General features: G+C 37.3%; 1 protein-coding gene across 2 annotated transcripts in view; it reads right to left on the reverse strand.

Moving 5' to 3' along the window:
- Nucleotides 1–39: 39 nt before the first annotated feature.
- Nucleotides 40–21,516, reverse strand: part of ASB3 (ankyrin repeat and SOCS box containing 3) — a 173,761-nt gene continuing 152,284 nt past the window's right edge. For both annotated transcript variants that reach the window (XM_077134213.1, XM_077134214.1), the window contains exon 10: nt 40–1,934. In XM_077134213.1, coding sequence (XP_076990328.1) covers nt 1,729–1,934 — 206 coding nt within the window. In that variant the 3' untranslated portion in view covers nt 40–1,728. The remainder of the gene's footprint in view (nt 1,935–21,516) is intronic.

A 21,516-nucleotide genomic window follows, 5' to 3' on the forward strand; every position in this document is an offset into this window, starting at 1 on the left:
ATCAAGGGCTTTTAAATGTTCAGGAAATATTGATTTTTCACATTTTTAAGAAAAAGAGCTCAATTGTATGTTCTTAATAGTCCATTTATTATATATTTGAACATGAAAAAGACACAGATAAAGAGTCACCCCTGAATTTAAACATTCTGTGTACATTTGGCCCTAACAAAAACTAGTACAGAGTTAAAAATCAGAAACTTAGGTTTGGAAAAATAAAGATTACAACAACATTAAATATATATATATACACACATACTACATGGTAGATACATTTAGTTCAGATTTCTTTTTTATTTTAATTTTAGTCACCAGAATGTCTATTAGGCTCTATGTATGCAATCTTCTGCCCCTACACCTCCATGTTCAAACTCCATCTCCACCCACAGGCAGCAACTGTAGTTCTAATCTGAGCTCAGAGTTAAACATCCCTCTGAATCAGAACAATGCTTCCATCACTTGATCCATTTTCATCACTATTTTTAACAAACAGCAAATATCTATCAGAGATGGACTGGCTGACTCATTCTCATCTACCTTATGCCACAGGATCCCAACAGGACAGAAGGCTGCCTCCTTCAGACTCTATGTCTTGTTGCCTATCATGATGGTAAGGCTTTCGTAACATTTTTCTCAAGGCTGCTCCTGCACCCTCTTACCACAGTTTATCCAACCCAGGGTTCAGCTCTTCCTGACTCTAGACTCAGATCCGGCAACCGTAAAACCAATGAGGTAGCACCTCATTCAGATGTCTATATTTCATGGAGTATTTGATAAATCCATCTAGATAATAAGAAGGAAAAACACTATAATATTAATAGAATTGGCTATCATTCCTTCCTAGAATCAAAGTTCCTCCCCCTCTGTCACAGCTCTGGGGCTGAATGGAGATTGAATTTTATTTTGTTTTATTATTTTTTTAAGCTTTGAGCTTGAATTTTAAATTGGACAAAGTAACTCAAGAATACACACCTTTTCTTTAAAAAAAAAAAAAAAAAGACTGCTCCATCACAGTCTCTTGTTGGTATTCTAAATATGGCAAAATGCTCATTTATGTCAATATTGACCTAATTTTTTCAGCTCCACATGTCTTGGAGTTAAAATCTGTTCCTGTCTTTGCAGACTAGATAATGCAGCCTTTTTGTTGCTGAGTACAAAAACAGAACTGAAGAAAAAAAAACCAACAAAATAATTGATTTTCTATATTCTTTAGAAAAATGTTTCCCTGAGTTTACATATGAAAAGCCAATGAACATCAATTCCTTCCTAAAAATAACTGAATTAGGAGATGAGAATGGAATACAACAAAATAGGAAAACTTGTTCTTTTATAAACATGAGAGATTCAACTCCAAATAATAAAACAATTAATACTAATAAGAGGTTCAACCCCTTATTAGTTGAAACTGTATACATATCCAGTGAAATTTTGTGTCTTCCATTCTAAGCTCCTAGCATATATAAATACAGAATCATAGGTGGAAACATGCCATGTTAAGCACTAGAAGCAGTTTTACTATTCATTAACATAATAAACAGAATATGGTCAGGCAAATGAAAATTATAACATAAGACATGCTGGCACTAAAACTGCAATAAAAGGTGTTTATAATATTTTTTGCTGGGAACCCCAGTTTGTAAACATTCATATTAAAAACCACAGCTTTTGCAACTATAAAATCATCAAGAATTTGTACTCCATGGTTCTTTTCTTTTGGTAGTAAGAAATGAATTAAGTAGCTTCACTGATTTCTCCTTCTTGAATAACTGCCAGTTCTGGAATCTCATTCACCCTCAGAACCTCTGCATACAGCAAATAATCATGCAGGCTGCTGGGTAGCGGCAACTGACGGATAAAACTGTCAGATTGTAGCTGTTCTCGTTTTAGACTGGACCGAATTTTCAAACGACACAGGTGGGTCAGGGATGGAACAGAGGCTGGAGAAATAAACAAAAGATGCAAGATGAAAATTTTTAAGCAAAGAAATGTAACTGAACACTAAGGTAAATGCATTTTTTAAATCTCCATGTAATAAAAAGGATGTGATACGTAGCTCAGGCTTACATTAAGAGAAGACTACTTCAGCCAGAAAGGCCAAATAGATTTTATTTATTCATTCTTTTCTACAGCCTTCATCTGGCTCCTCTCCCTCCAGTTATCATTCAAAAACTCAAAGTCAGTACTCAGAGTCACATAAAACTAAATGGTCAAATCCTAAAGATCCAACAATACTAACTGGTACATAAGAAATGAGCCACTAATCTTAGAAATGATAGCTCGCAAAAGCAAATGCTACATCCCTTTTATATCTATTTCACTGCAAATGGCCTTGAAACCTACCACATCAAGTCAATGGATGTGTAGCTTGTCAAGATTTTCAGCTTGTAATGCTAGCACCATAGGTCAATTTTTCTCTTTGGTCAAGAGGAAGGGAATATTTACTGAGTGTCTGCTATGCTTTATGCACACGCACTTCACATGTCCTTTTACCTTCACATTAACCCTGCGAGACATATTATCATACTATTAGAGACATGTGAAAACAGAGGTTTAAAAGAGGATTAAATAACTTTCCAAAGGTCCGCACATATGGTGATTTGACAGACACAGGATTCAAACAGGTCCCTCTGACTCCAAAGTCTGTTTGTCTGTGTGTGTGTGTGTTTACTAAATCATTACAGCCAAAAGCTAATTATCAATTAAAGGCTAAAACACATGCATATAATAAAGAATTGTATGACAGTAGCTTCATTTCCCAAGATGAAAAGTGTTATAAAGCGGTTCATGAAAACAGAGTACTAAAAACAGCTAATGCTTTTATGTAAATTAAACCTAAAGTTGTCTGTTCATCAAAGGAATCTTTTTAAAAATCCCTGTGAAATATAATATATAGTATCAGAACACCAAAGAACTATAAAGAACACAAATGATACCAGACACAGGTAGTCTGACTCTGAGTCTAAGGGGTTTTAAACTGTAATAGCACACAGGGGCTGAGACCAACAGATTCTTTAATATCTTCAACATCTTCCAAACCACTGAAATTAATCCATCATGTTCAATTTGACAAAAAATTTCCTCTTACTAGGGAAAAAGAGCATTATATACTCCTCAAACCATAGTGTTTCAAAATGCCAAATGAAAAAAGCAAAACAGCTATTGATTTTGAATATAAATCCTGAGTCTATGAAAACATGGGCATTTTCTTAAACTACATGAGTTAAAGACTCCCTATTATAAATAAAAGGATTGTAGCATTTATAGTATAGAATATAGTATACTATTTCTAAAGTGTTTTCATATCCACATCTTATTTAAATTTTACCCTTTTCTGTAAGCTTAAAGGAAGAATCACCATTCTCACTTCTAAGATGGGAAAACACAGGTAAAAAGGAGCAATGGAGGGCTTAGCAGGAAATATAGGGAAAACATGTCCAAACTACAAATTCCACAGTCTTCCAAAGGTGTGAATATATTGAGTGTGTTCAACTATTAAACATAAGAATTACCTCTTACCCAGTGAGATTAGGACCAATAACTGGTCAGTTAAGCGAAAGTTACGTTAAAGTATATTTACTTTACCTTATATACTTTAAAAAGATATAGACTATTTTAATTTCAAACGTATTCATGAACCACGTCCATAAAGCATCATCTATGATTTGCAGTTCAACTTTCTTTTAACTACAGCATGAATTTAAAGACATCTGTAAAGTGCCATGCATGCAGGAGACTGAGGTTCGATTCCCAGACCATGAACCTACCCCACACCCCCAGAAAAAAAAAAAACATCTGCAGAGAAATTGAGGGGAAAATCCTTCTATATTTGTACAGTTTTCTTCCATATCTTTTACTTGTCTCATCACATCAGTTGTTCAGTGCTTACCATTTATCAAGTATTTTTAAAACATTCAACTTAACTTTAATAGAAATAATGATTCTCTTTTCACACTCATATTACAAAGGCATATGCAATCTGCAATTGTTTAACTACAATAATATGTACAAATACAATAGAAGTTTTGTAAATACATACAACTGATTCTTGGTAAGCACACAACTCACCTAGCAGGGACAGAAGTACACTGGCATACTAGAGAGTAGCTTACCAGTTGCAAATACTGTGCATCCCCATGAGCACAGTCAGATGGGACTAACAGAGGGAATTATGAGACTGGTTAATCCACTGCATGAGTTCAAGTGAGACTGGTTAAGACACTTTCTACTACATTCATTAAGAGTTTAGTATGTATCCTGTTAAGCTGAATCTCTTCATTCTGCCCATTCTTGTTAAAGTGGATATGTATTATACGCCCAGAAGGAATATAAAGCATGGCTGTGCAACCCAGAGCAGTGCTGCTCACTCAGAATTAAGAGATCAGTAATGTTTCTCCAGCTTTCTCTGGTTTGATAGATTTTGCTCAGTTAATAAGCATATTTAAATACCAAAGAGACTTTCTCCAGCTGTCACAAAGGTCTCCTGCAGTGCTGAAAAGCCTTTCCAGGTCATCTGACTATACTACTACAGTCATATTTTTAAAACTAAATAAACCATTTGTTTGTTTGGGCTAAAATGTGTGTGAAAACATAATCATATATAATCAAGTCAAACTGTAACAGTACATGTTTGTTAGGGAAGGCTTAAGTGATCTGCCCACTGTGATACTGTCCATCAACAACACAGCTAATTCTATATCCAAATTATCTGACTCCAACTCTATGGATCTTTAAATTGTGATAAGCCCAAAATAATTCTCTAATATTGTCAAACTACTGAAACTAATAATATGCTTAGAAGGCCTTTCCATGTACTAAAAAGAGGAGAGTACAGTTAGTTCAGTTGTTGATTCCAATTTTAAATGCACCATTCTTGTTTTCCTACTGAGAGCATAACAGATCACTGAACAAATGAAATTAGAGCTAAGAATTGTGTTCATCTGAACTCAGGGAGTCTTTAATCTGCAGATTATTTAATCTGCATACTTGAAATATCTCCAAGTATGCAAAATTCCAATAAAGCTTTAATGATGCATAATATTTCCAGCTATGTTGCCATCAGGCTAAGAGAAGGTCAACCAATGCCTTCAATTTATATTGTGAAAATTGCCCCAGAAGCTATATGTAAAACATAATTTCATAACACCAGATTTTAATTCTTAAATAATATTTTTCTGTTTTTTTGGATTATGGCACTGATCTTAGCCACAAAATCATGTCTAATAGTCATGTCATCAACATGGCAAAGTAAAGTTTGATACAGATGTATAAAAGTCTTCCATCAGTATCAAATAATAAAAGGACAAATTCTACTTACTTCGAACTCTGGAGGATGACAGAGACTGGAGAAGAACTCCAAAAATGCTGAATTAAAGAAAAAGAAGAATAAACTCCAAGGAAAGGTAGGAGATTTTCTTCCTGGAACCACCAGCCCAGACCACTCCCCCTTACTTGGTCCAGTGCAGCTTAGGAATTGTGGAGACACAGCATGGCCAGTGTCTAACCTGTCACAGATACAAACTATAGAGCCATTCACAGAAGCAAGTTAGAAACATCACACATTTCCATGCACAAGAATGAAGCACAGACCACAGAAGCCCAGGGCAGTGCACAAGCAGCGAAGGAGTTCCAAATACAAAAGGACCCCCAGGGGAAAAAAGAGAGACCAGGGTAGACCTACTGGCAAGAAGTGCACTCGGTCAATCCAGTCACTGTTTGCTAAATGATCTAAATGTGACATGGACATTTTGGGATTGCCACACCTTTCTGGATTGACCCCCATATGTATCTGCAGAGCAGTATACAGAGAGAAAACTAGAGGCATAAAAGTCTCATAGGGGGAAAAAAAGTGGAGGTGGGGGAGGGGCTAAACTCACACATGTAAGCATAAGAAAGAATTCAAAAGTTTAAAAAAACGGTCCATGCACTTCCCCCAAAAAAGTAAACAAACCAAACAAATATTCAATAAATGGTGCTGCAATAACAAGATACTCACATGGAAAAATAATGAAATGTGACCCCACCATACAGCATACAAAAAAAAACACAACAGGGGGTGCAAGGGTAGTTCAGTGGTAGAATTCTTGTCTGCCATGCGGGAGACCCAGGGTCAATTCCTGGTCTATGCACATCCCAAACAAACAAACAAAGAAACAAGCAAACAAACAAATGAAAAACCAAACAAAAATTCAACAAATGGTGCTGCAATAAGGGGATATGGAAGAAGAATGAAATATGACCCCCACCATACAGTATACCAAAAAAAAAAAAAAAGAAAGAAATTATGGGGATGAAAGGCACAATGAAAGAGATTAAAAATATACTAGAGACACACAACAGCAGATTTGAACAGGCAAAAGAAAGAATTTCTCTGGTTCTCTAATTTTAGAAGACAGGACAATAAAAATACACAGTAAGAACAGAGAGAGAAAAGAATAGAAAAAATTGAGTAGTGCATCTTAGGGATCTGTGTGACAGCATATAAACATACATATCATAGGTGTCCCAAAAGTAGGAGGGAAGAGAAAAGGGGTAGAAAGAATACTTGAGGAAATAATGTCTAAAAACTTCCCAACTCTTATGAAAGACATAAATATACACATTCAAGAAGCTTAATGCACCAAAAAGTGGAATAAACCCTAATAGACCTATTCTGAGACATATACTAATCAAAATGTCAAATATCAAACATAAAGAGAGAATTCTGAAAGCAGAAAGAGAAAAGTAGCTCATCATGTACAAGGGATCCTCAATAAAAACAAATTCTGATTTCTCATCAGAAACCATGGAAGCGAGAAGGTACTGGTATGATTATTTAAGGTACTGAAAGAAAAACTGCCAGCCAAAAATTCTTTATCCAGCAATACTCTCCTTCAAAAGTGAGGGAGATTTTTAAATATTCACAATAAAAAGAAACTGAAAGAGTTCATCAACAAAAGATTGCCCTACAAGAAATACTAAAGGGAATTCTACAGATTGAAGGGGAAAGATAGGAGACAGTAGCCCATAGTCATGTGAAGAAATTAAGAACTTCAGTAAAGGTAACTAAAAGGGTAAAGGCAAAACCAACAGTATTATATCTTCAATATTCAATGCTACTTTTTAATTCCCATTAGTCACAATACAATTGAACAAGAAAAGGGCATATTCCTTATTAATGGACATATAAAATATAAAAAAGTAACATGGGACAAAAACATTATAAAGAGAAACTGAGGGATAGATATGGGAGCAAAAAATGTGCATACTACTGAAACTAAGTTAGTATGTTTTCAAATTAGTAGTTTATAGATGTAGACTGTATAATACAAATGCCAGGGTAATCACAAAGTTATTTTAAACATATACAGACGCAGAAATGAGAAAGGGAAAAGTCAGATACAGCATAAAACATCAACTCTACAGAACAGTAGGCTGTAATAAAGGAAAAGAGAGGCAAAGAAAAGATATGACATATAAAAACCAAAGGACAAAATGCCTTTACAGTAATAATGTGCAATATTAATGAATTAAACTCCCCCGCCAAAAAAAGAAACAAATTGGCAGAACAGATTAAAAAAAAAGCATGATCCAACTACATGCTGTTTACAAGAGACTTACCTTAGACTGAAAAATGCAAATAACTTGTAAGTGAAAGGACAGAAAAAGATATTCAATACAAATACTAACCAACAAAGAGCTTATGTAGCTATACTAATATTGGACAAAATAGGCTTTAAGTCAAAAGCTGTTACAAGACAAATAAGGTATCAGTGGCTGAGAGAGTTCAAATAGAGTGAAGCGGCTACTCTGGAGGTCACTCTTACGCAAGCTTCTGTTAGACACTGCTACCTATCATAGCTTGCCAATCCTGAACCAAAACCATTCCTCCCCATCCTAAAGAACACCTAGGGCATCATGTAAAATTCTACAAAGTAACTTTCCAGAAACCTACAATCTCCAGATGAATCCCTGGACCAGATAAGTCCTAAAATGCAAAGGGGCCAGCCTCTCCAGAACATCAACTAGTTCCATCTCCCTACTCCATATTACAGACAGCCCCTTCCAACATGAAACAGCTAGAATGGGCAAGCCCAAAATATGCCTGAAGAGAAAGAGAAAGGTGATTGTAGAGTTATACAGAGAAGGTAGGGTTTAACAAATGAGTACGATTGCTGAATCAATATACTGATATTTCCTTTACTTTTCAGTATCTTAGAGCAGCTAGAAGTAAAAACCTAAAATGGTGGAATTGTAACCCACACCAAACTCTGAAATCTGTTCTATACCTAATTGTTATGGTGTGCTTTGAAATTTTTTTGATGCGCTTTGAAATTTATTTTTTTTTGTATATGTTATTTTTCAAAAAAAAAAGAAAAAATTCGACTGTGATGATAAATGCACAGCTGTTTGATAATACTGTCAACCATTGACTGTACACTTTAGATGATTACATAGTAAGTGAATATATAACATATATCAATTTGAAAACAGGCTGTTACAAGAGACAAAGAAGAAATAACAATCATACATATTTAGGCACCTAACCATGGTGCCCCAAAATACCTAAGGCAAACTCTGGCAAACTAAAGGAAAAAAGGTGCCTTAATATTAATAGTTGGAGACTTCAATACACCACTCTCATCAATAGATAGAACATCTAGACAGAAGATTAATAAACAGAGAACTTTAATAATATGATAAATTAACTAGACCAACAGACATATACAGAACTCTGTATCCCAAAACAGCAGAATATACGAATGAACAAAACATACAAAAACATATAGGATGCAGCAAACACTGTGCTTAGAGGGAAATTTATTTGTCTTGTAACAGCTTTTGACTTAAAGCCTATTTTGTCCAATATTAGTATAGCTACATAAGCTCTTTGTTGGTTAGTATTTGTATTGAATATCTTTTTCTGTCCTTTCACTTACAAGTTATTTGCATTTTTCAGTCTAAGGTAAGTCTCTTGTAAACAGCATGTAGTTGGATCATGCTTTTTTCTGTAAATGCATATATTGAAAAACAAGAAAGAGCTAAAATCAAAGATCTAATTGCACACCTAGAATTAGAAAAAGAACAGCAAACTAAACATAAAATAAGCAGAAGGAAAGAAATAACAAAGATTAGAGCAGAAATAAAGAAAATAAGAATAAAAAAAAAGAGCATGAACAAAACCAAAAGATTACCATGAAAAGATCAATAAAATAGGCAAACTACTAACTAGACTGACAATACAGACAAAAGATATAAATAAATAAAATCAGAATTGAGAGGGGAACATTACTACTGAACCCAAAGAAATAAAAATGATCATTAGAGAATACTAAGAACAACTGTATGTCACAAATTAAACAACCTAGATGAAATGGACAAATTCCTAGAAACACACAAAGAGACTACACTGATGCCAAAAGAAATTGAAGATTTCAACAGACCAATTACAAATAAGAGAATGAATAAGTAATCAAAAACCTTCCAACAAAGAAAAGCCCAGCACCAGATGGTTTCATAGGTGAATTCTACCAATCATTCCAAGAACAATTAATAACAATTTTGCAAAAACTCTTCCAAAAAATTGAATGAACACTACCTAACATACTCAGTGAGGCCAACATCACCTCTTACCAAAGTCAGATAAAGATAACACAAGAAAAGAAAATTACAGATCAATGTATTTATGAATACAAATGCAAAAATCCTAAACAAAATACTTGTAAATAAAATCCAGCAGCAACTTTAAAAGAATTGAATACCATAATCAAGCAGGATTTATCCCAGATATGCAAGAGTGGTTCAACATAAGAAAATCAATTAATGTAAAACACCACATTAACAAAATGAAGGAGAAAAACACATGATGATCTCAATTGATGCAAAAAAGACATTTGATGAAATCTAGCATCCTTTCTGGATAAAATCACTTAGAAAACTAGGAACAGAAGTAAATTTCCTCAACATGGTAAAGATCATATACAAGACACCCACAGCTAACATCACACTCAAAGGTGAAAGACTAAAAGCTTTCCCTCTAAGATATGGAACAAGACAAGGCTACCCACTATCACCACTGTTAGTCTACACCATATTGAAAGTTCTAGCCAGAGCAAAAAGTCCAGAAAAGGAAATAAAAGGTATCCAAATTGGAAAGGTAGAAGTAAAACTTTCACAATTTGTAGAAGATATGATCATTTACATAGAAAGTTCCAAAAAATCTACAAGAAAGCTGCTGGAGCTAATAAATGAATTCAGCAAAGTGGCAGGGTACAAGAACAATACCTCAAAATAAGATGAGTTTTTATACACTAGCTTAAGGAACAATCTGAAAAGGAAATCAAGAAAAATATTCCATTTACAATAGCAACTAAAAGAATCAAATAACTAGGAATAAATTTAACCAAGGATGTAAAGAACTTATACTGTAAAAAAAAAACCCAATTAAAAAATGGGCAAAAGACTTGAATATACATTTCTTCAAAGAGAATATGCAAATGGCTAAAAAGTACATGAAAAGATGTTCAACATCACCAATTATTTAGGAAATTTAAATCAAAACCACAATATCATTTCACACCTATTAGAATGGCTGCTCTTAAAAAGAAAACTGTAAGGGTAGAATGGAGGTGGAGAAACAGCAATAGGTATTCTCTGCTGGTGAGAATTAAAATGGTACAGCCACTTGGGTCAAAGAAGAAATTGCAAAAGAAATTTGTAAATATCCTGTGACAAATGAAAACGAATACGCAACATATCAAGACTTATGGGATGCAGCACAGGCAGTGTTGAAAAGTATGTTCATAGCCCTAAATGCCCACATTAAAAAGGAAATAAGATCTAACAAAAACAGCCTAGCTGAGTTAGTGGAAAAAGTAGAGACCAAACAGCAGACTAATCCCAAAGCAAGCAGAAGGAAAACATAACAAAGATTAGAGCAGAAATAAATAAAATAAAAAACGTGCCCTTTTGAATCTGTTATATACCCCAGAAAAGCCAAGTTCTTTAATCCTCATTCAGTATTCCTGGGTAGGATCTTTTTCATTGTTTTCATGCGGATGTGGCCCCCAGTTATGGGTGGTAAGTTTTGATTAGATGTTTTCCATGGAGACGTGTCTCCACTTATTCAAGGTGGGTTTGCTTATAGAAAAAGCTTGAGAGTTAACAGAAATAACAGAGCCCACACTGCCAGAGACTTTTGGAGATGCATAAGGAAAATGCTACTGGTGATACAGCTGAAGAAGCCTGAAGCGAAAGCTAGAAGACACTGCCATGTGCCTTTCCAGCCAAGAGAGAAATCCCAAACGTCATAGGCCTTCTTGAGCCCATGTATCTTTTCCTGGATGCCTCAGTTTGGCATTTTCATAGCTATTCTAGTTTGCTAGATGCCAGAATGCAATATACCAGAAAGGGAATGGCTTTTAAAAAGGGGAATTTAGTAAGTTGCCCATTTACAATTCTAAGGCCGAAAAAATGTCCCAATTAAAACAAGTCTATAGAAATGTCTAATCAAAGGTATCCATCCAGGGAAAGATACCTTGGTTCAAGAAGGCCGATGAAGTTCATGGTTTCTCTCTCAAGTGAGAAGGCACATGGCGAACATAGTCGGGGCTTCTCTCTCATCTGGAAGGGCACATGGCGAACACAGTGTCATCTGCTAGCTTTCTCTCCTGGCTTCCGGTTTCATGAAGCTCCCGGGGATGCATTTTCCTTCATCTCCAAAGGTCGCTGGCTCATGGACTCTCTGCTTTGTGGTGCTGCAGCATTCTCTGCTCTCTTCAAATCTCCTTCATTCCCCAAAATGCTTCCTCTTTTATAGAACTCCAGAAACTTATCATGACCAACCCAAATCGGTGGAGACATGTCATCACCTAATCCAGCTTAACAACCACTCATGATTAAATCACATCTCCAGGAGATGATCTGATTACAGTTTCAAACATATAGTATTGAATAGGAATTATTCTGCTTTTATGAAATGGGATTTAGATTAAAACATGACTTTTCTAGGGGACATACATCCTTTCGAACAAGCACAATAGTTTTGCCTTAATTTGGACATTTTCACAGCCTTAGAACTCTAAACTTGCAATGTAAAATTTCTACTGAGACAGCGATTCCAGGGTGCAAGTGTCTGGGAGTGTCACCAAAGGGCAGCCCTGGTTGCAAAAGCTGAGGAACTGAGAAGCAGAGAACCAGAGACCACCCAGCTGGAGCAAAAAGCCTAACATGGAAGCCCAGAGCCCTAAGGAGTGCACAGACAGGGAGATAGGGACCATAAAGTAAGCCAAGCTACACTCCTTCAAATACATTACCCTTACTGGTGAAGCCCTGCAACTGGCAACTCACCCCACAACCCCACACCTGAACCCTGCCATCTGCCTCTACTCTTCATGCTCCAAGTGCCCCTATCCTGCAAACCCCTCATGCACATACCCACCCACACCGTCACCCCAAGCACAGCCCAACCCACCCCTCCAGTGCCAGTACAATCTCACCCCACCCCTCCTGAGCCCAACCTCCAGTTCCTGCCCCCCGCAGGCAGTCGTCAGCACCTAAAGGCTGCTGACACTTACCTCAATACCCAGGCTACACCCGCCCCCAGCCCATACAGTCACTCAGCAGCCCCTGCCCCTCCGAGGTCTGTGTATGGGTACATCAGTTTACAATATTCCCACATACATGTATGCACACGGTCCACAGTTATGGCCCCTGCTATGAGAAAATGCTGACCTGCACAGCCAGGCCACATCCACCCCCAGCCCATGCAGGCGAACTGCCAACCCACAGCCTTAGCTCTGTGCAGGCATACAAAGAGCCCCACACCTAGACAGTACACACCAGGGTCCTGCCCCCCAGGTCTGTGCACCTGCACAACCACATCCTCCCCCACCGCTGGGCACCCACGCTCACAGGCATCAGCATAGCATTCCCAACCTGCACGTATACCTGTGCTGCAATGCATCACCACACTGTTGTGCATCCTGCACCACATCCATCCCACAAATACAAGGCTTTAGACTACTGAAGGAAATCAACTTCCAAAGTAAACCAATAAAAATATTTACATGCCACAAAGACAGCAGAAAATAAACAGACCATGATGTAGACAGATATAGCCTACCCTATAAACAAAATTTAAACACCAGAGGAGACATAGATGTAGGAACAACTAATCAAAGTTGTTCATATAACTCTATGAAATAAAATAAATAGGATCCCTAATGACATAAAGGAAATCAAGAAGATACTATAAGAGCATAAAGAAAATCTGAAAGAATAAATAGAAAAATAGGAGATATCACAGAGATTAAACATGCTGTAGAACAAATACAAAACATACTAGAGTTGTTCAGTGGTAGAATGCTTGCCTTCCATGTGGGAGACCCAGGTTCAATTCCTTGACAATGCACCCCCGCCCCACAAAAAAAAGAAAAACATAATAGAGACACATAAAAGCAGATTTGAAGAGGAAGAAGAAAGAAAGAATAAGTGAACTAGAGGACAGGACAACTGATTTTAAGCACTCAAAACAGCAAATGGCAAAAAGATACAAAAATTTGAATTGGATCTTCAGGAAATGATGGTCAAAACAAAATGTACAAATATTAAGAATCACTGGTGTCCCAGAAGAGATGAGAAGAGTAAAGGCTAGTAAGATTAGCTGAGGATACAATGGGGGGAAATTTCCCAACCCTTTTAAAAAACGTAAATATACAAGTCAAGAAGCTCAATGAACTCCTAATAGAATAAATCCAAATGGGCCTTCCCCAAAACACATACTAATCAGTCTGTCAACTGTTGAAAAGAGGCAGAAAATCCTGAAAGCAGCAAGAGAAAAACAATCTACAACATTCAAGGGAAACCAAAAAGACTGAGTTCAGACTACTCAACTGGCATCATGGAGGGAAGAAGGCAGTGGTTTGATATATTTAAGATCCTGAAAGACAAAGATTTAACAGCCAAGAATTCTTTATTCAGCCAAATTATCCTTCAAAGCTGAAGGAAAGATTAAAATTTTCACAGACAAACAAATTCTGTAAGAATCTGTCAACAGAAGTCCTACAAGAAATACTAAAGAGAGCTCTGGCAGTTGAAAATAAAAAACAGGGGAGGGAAGTCTGGAGGAGGGCACAGAATTGAAGAGGACCAGTAAGGGTAACTTAAAAGGGAAAGAGGGAAAAGAACATACAGCTCTGACAAATAAAATCCAAAAGATAAGATGATGGATTCAAGAAACACCTTTTCAGTAATAACTTGGAATGTTAAAAGGCTAAACTTACCAATTAAAATATACAGATTGGCATAATGGATTAATAAATACAATCCAGCTATATGCAGCTTACAAGAGACTCATCTTAGACACAAGGATACAAATAGATTGAAAGTGAAAGGATGGAAAAAGATGTTCCACACAAGCTATAACCAAAAGAAAGCAGGAGTAGCTATACTAATAACGGACAAAACAGACTTTAAATATAAAGACATCATAAGAAACAAAGAAGGACACTATATAGTAATAAAAGGGAAAATTCACCAAGAAGAAATAACAATCATAAACGCTTATGCTCCCAATCAAGGAGCTCCAAAGTACATGAAGCAGACATTGGCAAAACTGAAGGGAGCAATAAATGTTTCAACAATTATAAAAGGATACTTCAATATACTACTCTCCTCTACAGATAGAACAACCAGACAAAAGATCAACAAGGAAATAGAGAAGTAAAGTAACTTGATAAATGAATTAGACCTAAAGAGACATATATAGGTCATTACATCCCCAAACACCAGGATATACAACATTCTTCTCTAGTGCTCATAGAACATTCTCCAGGATAGATCATATGCTGGGGAACAACACAGGTCTTTATAAATTTAAAAACACTGAAATCATTCAATAAAGCTGGATCTCAATAACCACCAAAGAATGAGAAAATTCACAAATATATGGAGATTAAATAACATACTCTGATAACAACCAGTGGGTCAAAGAAGAAATTGCCAGAGAAATCAGTAGCTATCTGTAGACAAATGAAAATTAGAACACAACTTATCAGAACTTATGGGATGCAGCAAAGGCTATGCTGAGAGGGAAATTTATTGCCCTAAATGCCTATATTAAAAAACAAGGAAGAGCGGGCGGGCCGCGGTGGCTCAGCGGGCAAAGTGCTTGCCTGCTATGCCGGAGGACCTCGGTTCGATTCCCGGCCCCAGCCCATGTACCAAAAACGGAGAAACAGAATACAATAAAACAAGCAAATGTTTAAAAGATGTTTCCCTTTCTTCCTTCCTTCCTTCCTTCTATCCTTCCTTCCTTCTCTCTGTCTTTAAAAAAAAAAAAAAAAAAAAAAAAAAAAAAAAAAAAAAAACAAGGAAGAGCAAAACTCAAGGACATTAACTGCTCACCTGGAGGAACTTGAGAAAGAACAGCAAACTAACCCCAAAGCAAATAGAAGAATAAAAATAACAAAGATTAAAGGAGAGTTAAATAAATAAATAGGAGAACAAAAGAACTAGAGAAAGAAACAATAAAACCAAAACTTGGTTCTTTGAGAAAAATCAATAAAATTGATGGGCCACTAGCAAGAGTGACAAAAAGAGAGACAGGATGCAAATAAACAAAATCAGAAATGAGAAAGGGTATGTTACCACAGATCCTGAAAAAATAAAAGAAATAATATGAGGATACTATGAAGAAATATATGCCAACAAACTAGACAACTTAGATGAAGTGCACAAATACCTGAAAAAACACAAACAAGCTACACTGACTCAAGAAGAAATAGAAGATCTCAATTAGCCAATTAAAAGTAAAGAGATTCAATCAGTCATCAAAAATCTTCCTACAAAGAAAAGCTCAGGATCAGATGGCTTCACAGGGGAATTTTATCAAACATTCCAAAAAGAACTAATACCAGTCCTGTTCAAACTTTTCCAAAAAACTGAGGAAAAAGGAACACTACTCATTTTATGAAGCTAATATCATTTTAATACCAAAACTGGGTAAAGATGCTATAAGAAAGGAAAACTACAGGACAATCTCCCTAATGAACATAGATGCAAAAATTCTCAACAAATACTAGCAAATCGAATCCAACAACACATTAAAAGAATTATAAACCATGACTAAGTGGGGTTTATACCAGGAATGCAAGGATGGTTTGATACAAGGAACTCAATTAATGTAATACAGCACATTAACAAACTGAAAGGGAAAAATCATGATTATTTCGATTGATGCTGAAAAAGGACTTGACAAAATTCAACATCCTTTTCTGATAAAAACACTTCAAAAGACAGGCATCAAAGGTAACTTCTTCGATATGATAAGGGGAATATATGAAAAACCAATTGCCAGCATTGTACTCAATGGCGAGAGACTGAAAGCATTCCCCCTAAGATCAGGAATGAGACAAGGATGCCCATCATCACCACAATTATTCAACACTGTGCTAGAAGTTCTAACTAGAGCAATCAGGCAGGACAAAGAAATAAAAGGTATGCAATTGGGAGGGAATAAGTAAAGGAAATAAGTAAACCTTTCATTATTTGCAGATGACATGATACTATACTTGGAAAATCCTGAGAAATCTACAGCAAAGTTCCTTGAGCTAACAAACAAATTCAGCAAGGTGGTTGGATATAAACTTGATGTGCAAAAATCAGTAATGTTTCTATACATAAGAATGACCTGAGGAGTCAGTTAAGGAAAAAATTCCATTCAAAACAGCAACTAAAAGAATCAAGTACTTAGGAATGAACTTAACTAGGGATGCAAAGGATGTGTACACAGAAAACTATATAACATTCCTAAAAGAAATCAAGGAAAGACATTCCCTGCTCATGCATAGGAAGGCTAACTATAGTTAAGATGTCAATTTTACCTAAATTGATCTACAGATTCAATGTAGTACCAATCAAAATTCCAACAACCTACTTTGAAGACTTGGAAAAGCTAGTTACCAAATTGATCTTGAAAGGAAAGAGACCCTGAATAGCTAAAAGCATCTTAAAAAAGAAGAACAAAGTGGGAGGATAACACTTCCTGACTTTAAAACTTATTATAAAGCCACAGTGGTCAAAACAGCATGGTACTGGCACAAAGAGAGAAGTACTGACCAATGGAATAGAATTAAGAGTACAGAAATAGACCTCCAAATCTATGGTCAACCGAATTTTTACAAGGCCCCCAAATCCACTGAACTGGGACAAAATAGTCTTTTCAACAAATGGGCAAGGGAGAACTGGATATAAATACCCAAAAAATGAAAGAGGACCCTTACCTTAATCCTATACAAAAATTAACTCAAAGTGGATCAAACACCTAAATATAAGAACTAGCATCATAAAGATTCTAGAAGAAAATGTAGGGAAACATTGTCAAGACCTCACAATAGGAGGTAGCTTCCTAAACTATACCCAAAGCACAAGCAATGAAAGATAGAAGTAAATAAACGGGAATTCCTCAAAAATAGAAAAATGGAACTCCTCAAATGCTTCTGCACCTCAAAAGACTGTGTCAAAAAGGTGAAGAGGCAGCCAACTCAATGGGAGAAAATATTTGGAAATCACACATCAAATAAAGATTTAATAGCCGGTATATATAAAGAAATCATACAACTCAATAACAAAAGAACTAATAACCCAATTATAAAATGGGCTAAAGACATGAATAGGCATTTTTCTGAAGAGCAAATACAGATGGCTCAAAAGCAAATGAAGAGATGCTCATTTTCATTAGCTATAAGGGAAATGCAGATCAAGATTAAAACAAGATATGACCTCCCAACTATAAGAATGGCTACTATTAAACAAACAGGAAATTATCACTATTGGAGAGGATGTTGAGAAATTGGGACACTTATGCACTGCTGGTGGGAATGTACAACAGTACAGCTGCTACAGAAGATAGTCTGGTGGTTCCTTAGAAAACTAAATATCGAGTTACCCTATAATCCAGAAATCGCACCACATGATACATACTCAGAAGAGCTGAAAGCAGTGACACAAATAGACATTTGCACACCGATGTTCATGGCAGTATTATTCACAATTGCCAAAAGACAGAAACAATCCAAATGCCCACCAACAGATGAGTGGATTAACAAAATTTGGTACATACATAAGATGGAATATTATGCAGCAGTAAGATGAAATGATGTCCTGAAGAATGTGACAAGATGGATGAGCTTGGAGGACACAATACTGAGAGAAATAAGCCAGACACAATAGGATAGATACTGTATGACTTCATTGTTATGGACCATGGTAAAAATAAAATCAGAGATTTATAATACAGAACATAAGGGACTTGGAGATACATAGAAGATAGAGATGGGTGAAAGGTTAGCTAATGAGGTTGATTTGAAATGTAAGGGAATAGACGGACATGAAGGCAGTTCTCTAGTGGGTCATATTGAATGTAAACAAGATTGAAAGGGGTTGTATAAACCTATGTGTCCCATTGATTTAACACTAGAAATATAAATTAGTTCTTGCAAGAACTACTTCAAAGGTATGATTCCTGTACAAAGAGTGTTTAAGTCCAGGGTACAGGGGGAAAACTGCTATTGCATGCTATGGGCTATGTTTAACATGAAAGCATTAGCAGTACCATGGCAAAAGCAGGGGTAAATAAAGGGTGAAGTGACAAGAGTTAAGGGGAGGTTTAGATTTCCTATTTGGTGAGGGTGTGTTTATCGGTTATCTTTCTCTCAGGAACAATGAAATTATTTAAAATTGAGAGTGTTGATGGACTGTGGACTTTGGGCATTATACATGATATCTAATGAATGCAGGTGGTTGAAGGAAGCACTGAAAAGTAGATTGGGTGAACAATGGTCTTGTTTTGATTGCCTGCTACCCAACAGTAAACAATGTCAAAACTCATGAACTCAACAACTAAGATGTGTGTTTTATTCTATGTAAATTATATCTCAAATTTTAAAAAACTGTAAAAGAGAAACCTGCTACCCCACCCCACCCCCGCCACCCACCCAAATGAGTGCAGACTGCTGAATAGTACAACTAGGAGCCTAGAGGATGTGAGAAAATGTTACATGTGATATCTCTTGGAACAAGGTGATCAAGCCCTTGATCTTGAGGCTTACTCTTGTGAAGCTTATGTACGTAGCAGAGAAGCTTAACCAACCTATAGGTACGCATAACAGTTATTCTGGAGGACCTCTTTTGTTGCTCAAATGTGGCCTCACTCTCTCCAAGCCCAACTCTGCAAGTGAAATCATTGTTCTCTCCCCTACATAGGACATGACATCCAGGGATGAAAGTCTCCCTGGTGGCACTGGAGATGATTCCCAGGGATGAGTCTGGCCCTGGCACTGTAAAATCAACAATTCTCTCCTGACCAAAAGGGGGAAAAGACGTACTAATAACATATCAGTGGTTGGGAGAGCTCAAATAGAGTCGAGAGGTTACTCTGGAGGTCACTCTCATACAAGTTTTGGTTAGACATTGCTATCTATCATAACTTGCCAAATCCCAACCAAAACCATTCCAGCCAATCCTAAAGAACATCTACGGCAATATGTAAGATTCTACAAAGGTTCCATGCATTAGGGTAACTTTCCAGAAACCTACAACTTCCAGATGGGTCCCTGGACCAGATAAATCCTGAAACCTAGAAGGCCCAGCCTCTCCAGAATATCAGCCAACTCCATCTCCCTACCCCATATTATTGACAGCCCCTTCCAACATGAAAAATTGGGAATGGCCAGAGCCCAAATATTCCTAAAGATTGGGATAGAAAGATCAAAAGTGATGGGAGAGAAGTAGGGTTTAATAAATAAGCATGTTTGCTGAATCACTGTGTTGATATTTCCTTTAGTCTCCTCTCCAGTATTTTAGAGCAGCTAGGAGTAAAAACCTAAAATTATGGAATTATTTTATCCGTTTAAACTCTGAAAACTATTCTATAACTAATTGTTGTGCTGAGCTTTGAAATTTATTGTTTCTTAGTATATGTGTTGTTTTCCACAAAAAAAGAAAAACAAAAGTGATGATAAATATATATATTCCTTCTAGTCTCCAAAGTTCTGGATCAGCTAGAAGGAAAAAAATGAGATGATGGTATCGTGGCCCACGACAAACTCGGGAAACTGTCCTGTAACTACTTCTTGAAGATTGTTTTGAAAACTACTGCTTTTTTCTTTCTTTGCTTTGTATGTATGTTATATGATACCATTTTTAAAAGTTAAAAAAAAAATACCGGGTGCCACGGTGGCTCAGCAGGCAGGAATGCTTGACTGCGATGCCAGAGGACGTGGGTTTGTTTCCTGGTGCCTGCCCATGTGAAAAAAAAAAAAATACCCATTCAGTATCTGATATACTGCATTCTGGCTGCTTTTGCAAACTAAAACAGAGAATTAAAAAAAAATAGAGGAAGATGGCGGCTTAGTAAGACGCGCGGATCTTAGTTTCTTCTCCAGGACACCTACTAGGGGAGTAGAAACGATACAGAAAGTGCCCAAAGCCACAACAGAGATAAAAAAGACAGCGTACCCCATCCTGGAACGGCTGGCTGGCTGAGAGAAGCAGCTCGGGTGAGATCGCCGAGGCGCGCGGGCCTTACCGGGCGGGGTGGCAAGCGGCCGGAGTTACTCCCTTCCCCCTTCCCGGGCCGGCTGGGAGAATTGGAGAGGTGGTCCCCTGAAACCAAGGCGACTGGCGCCCACACCACGCGCAGCTCCCGGACCAACTGAGAGAATTGGATCGGAAACCCCCAGGCCGCGGAGAACGGTGACGGGTGGGGGAGGCCCCTTCCAAACCCGTGACTCCCGGGGAACGTGCACTCTCTCGGGCGGGCCGCTGCCGCTGGCGCCCTCCCGCCACGCTTGTTGCCCAGGGCCGACTAGGAAATTCGGACGGGCTCTTTCCCTGACTGCGGCGACCAGCAACCCTCCCTGCGTTCGGACACCCTCCCTGCGTTCGGACCCTGGGCCGGCTCAAGTCGCTTCGGCTAGCGAACCCCCAGGACGGCGAGAGTTTTCCAAAGTTAAAGGTCCCACAGCACCTTTTACTGGTGGGACCCGCAGACAAACGTGTGCCACGAGCGCCACCTACTGGGCAGGATAAGAAAAACAGAACCCAGAGATTTCACAGAAAAATATTACAACCTTGCTGGGTCCAACACCAAGAGAAATCTGAATAAATGCCCAGACGCCAGCAGCAGAAGATAACTGTCCACGCTCAGAAGATTGAGAATATGGCTCAGTCAAAGGAACAAACCAATAGCTCAAATGAGACACAAGAGCTGAGACAACTAATGCTGAATATACGAACAGAAATGGAAAACCTCTTCAAAAATGAAATCGATAAATTGAGGGAGGACATGAAGAGGACATGGGCTGAACATAAAGAAGAAATAGAAAAACTGAAAAAACAAATCGCAGAACTTATGGAAGTGAAGGATAAAGTAGCAAACATAGAAAAAATAATGGATAGCTATAATGATAGATTTAAAGAGACAGAAGATAGAATTAGTGATTTGGAGGATGGAACATCTGAATTCCAAAAAGAAACAGAAAC

This window comes from Tamandua tetradactyla, chromosome 17 (assembly GCF_023851605.1).
Source record: "Tamandua tetradactyla isolate mTamTet1 chromosome 17, mTamTet1.pri, whole genome shotgun sequence".
In the NCBI taxonomy this organism is placed as follows: Eukaryota; Metazoa; Chordata; class Mammalia; order Pilosa; family Myrmecophagidae; genus Tamandua; species Tamandua tetradactyla.